The sequence below is a fragment of the Lipotes vexillifer genome, unplaced genomic scaffold, assembly GCF_000442215.2.
Source record: "Lipotes vexillifer unplaced genomic scaffold, Lipotes_vexillifer_v1.1 scaffold899, whole genome shotgun sequence".
NCBI classification, from domain to species: Eukaryota; Metazoa; Chordata; class Mammalia; order Artiodactyla; family Lipotidae; genus Lipotes; species Lipotes vexillifer.
Genome location: NW_006784311.1, coordinates 466,313 through 468,362, shown reverse-complemented (window position 1 = coordinate 468,362; position 2,050 = coordinate 466,313). Strand labels below are relative to the sequence as shown.

Below are 2,050 nucleotides of genomic sequence, written 5' to 3'. Positions count from 1 at the left end.
CAGGAATGAAACATGCCAACACAGTCACAGCTTTTACACCCTTGAGATGGTGGGTGATTTTTGTTTTCTTCCTTATGGTTTTCTGTATTTTTCAAATGTTCTACAACGAAACTGTTTTTTTTATAATTAGACAGACCTGATTAAAAAAATCTTTTCCGACCATGCGAAGATTACAGAGAGGGGAACATAAAAACTGAAACTACTATCTACAAGGACATAACCAAGTAGCAGCAAGGTGATTATCTGGGTTCCATGAATCAGAGGAGCCACTGGCTGGCCAGGGGTCCCTAGGACTCCTTGTGCTTTCCTTTGACAGCCCGTCTTCCTGGAACGACATCCAGGGCTGGCCTGTTCCTTGCAGCCTGGAAGACATGATTTTGCAATTGCATTGGGCATCTCTGTGAAGAACCCCTTCTCCGGAGACTCCCGGGGAGGGGGTGGCACTGTGAGAATTGAAGACTGGGACAACAGTGGTCTTGTAAGGGCCACTTCCTCAGCACCTCTCTTAGGCTTGGTGTGTGTTGGCCTTTTCTCTGTGGTGAGTCGTTGCTGCCTTGAGGACAGAGACCCTGTCCTCTGAGGCTTCTTGCTCTTCCGGACTCTCCCACCTGAACCCATTTGTTGACTGACTCCTGTCGGCAGAAGGGAGTCAAGGTCTCCCTCCCACCTTGATATGTTGGATGTTCCCAGCAGATGCTCGGTCATTGCCAAGGGGGCTCCCCGTGATCTTCTCACACCAGCTCTGGCCTCAGTGCTGCTTGAAGGAAGAGGACAGCCGAAGGGGATCTAGGGCGAGGCTCCCCGGCCCTTGGGGCGTGGCACCATGCGGGGGCAGGGCTGAGAAGTGGGGTTCACCTGGGAATGAGGGCGCCCAGGGGTAAGCAGGCCCTCAGCGGGTCCTCATGGGGACATGTCATGTCTCTGCCGCAGGTGAACGGGAAGGAGCTCTCCAAGCTGTCTCAGGAGCAGACCCTGGAGGCCCTGCGTGCCTCCAAGGAGCCCCTGGTGATCCAGGTGCTGAGACGCAGTCCCCGCCTCCGGGGGGATGGCTCCTCCCACGACCTGCAGCTGGTGGACAGTGGCACTCAGACCGACATCACCTTCGAGCATATCATGGCGCTGGGCAAGCTGCGCCCACCCACCCCGCCCATGGTCATCCTGGAGCCGTACGTCCCGTCTGAGCTGTGAGTCGACCTCAGGAGGGCCCTGGGCCCTGCCTCCAGAGAGGGCAAGCCACCTGGGGTGGCTGCCCCGTGCCACCCAGAGGCCACGCTGTCGCAGCTCTGGGCGTGGCAGGGAGACCCCGACTCGCTGCCCCCGGGCAGGAAGCAGGCTCCTTGGCCTCCAGAGCTGACCGTCTCACCCCAGGGCTCAGGCATCTCCGGGCCTCTAGCCTCTGGCTGGACAGCAGCTGGTGAATGGGCCTGGGTGTCCTGACATGCAGGCTCCCCACTGTATCTACCCCCAGGGCCAAGGGAGGACGGTCCCGGGACTTTGCTGCCGGAAGGTTGAGGTCCTCGGCTCCTCCTCTATCCTTTCTCCTCCTCCGCCGCCCCATCGTCTTCTGCCTCACAAGCATCATCCCTTGAATCTTCTTGCATCCTTGTCTGTCCCATTCCTCTGCCTGCTCTGAACTTCCTCCATCTCTTCGGCTTCTTTCTTTGGCCCGCTCGGAAGAAGGGCCTCTCATCCGGGCCTGGTGGCTCATGACTGTGTGAGCGCTGACTCATTTCGCTAGCCTCATCCCGGGCGGCAGGGAGGTCGTCCCGGGATCCCCTGCTCCACAGAGAGGTAGGCCTGGGGCTGGCAGTAGCCAAGCTTAGCCTCGGGGCAAGGAGGGCCGCCCGTGGAGAGAGACTGGGCCCTCCTCCACTCCCCAGCAATCCTCCAGGGCCTGGATAACTCCTGGGGGCACTGCATGAGTGGGGCCAGTGCCAGGTGGCAGGGGCACCCGCAGTTTGGAGAAGTCGGTCCCTGCTGGCTGGCATGGTTAGAGGAGTCTGAGCTAGCGGACAGGACAGGATGGGGTGGGGTGGGATGGGACGGGGCG

The 2,050-nt window shown here is 59.6% G+C and overlaps 1 protein-coding gene across 3 annotated transcripts in view; it reads left to right on the top strand.

Annotated features, from left to right (window-relative positions):
• PDZD4 (PDZ domain containing 4) overlaps positions 1-2,050 on the top strand; it is a 28,645-nt gene that overhangs the window by 22,243 nt on the left and 4,352 nt on the right. The window contains exon 2 of one of the 3 annotated variants that reach the window (XM_007456651.1): positions 931-1,166. The exons of 1 other annotated variant lie outside the window; for it this stretch is intronic. In XM_007456651.1, the coding sequence (XP_007456713.1) occupies positions 931-1,166 (236 nt within the window). Of the gene's footprint in view, positions 1-930; positions 1,185-2,050 lie in introns of all 3 variants that reach the window. One more of the 3 variants, XM_007456650.1, reaches the window with a different exon arrangement.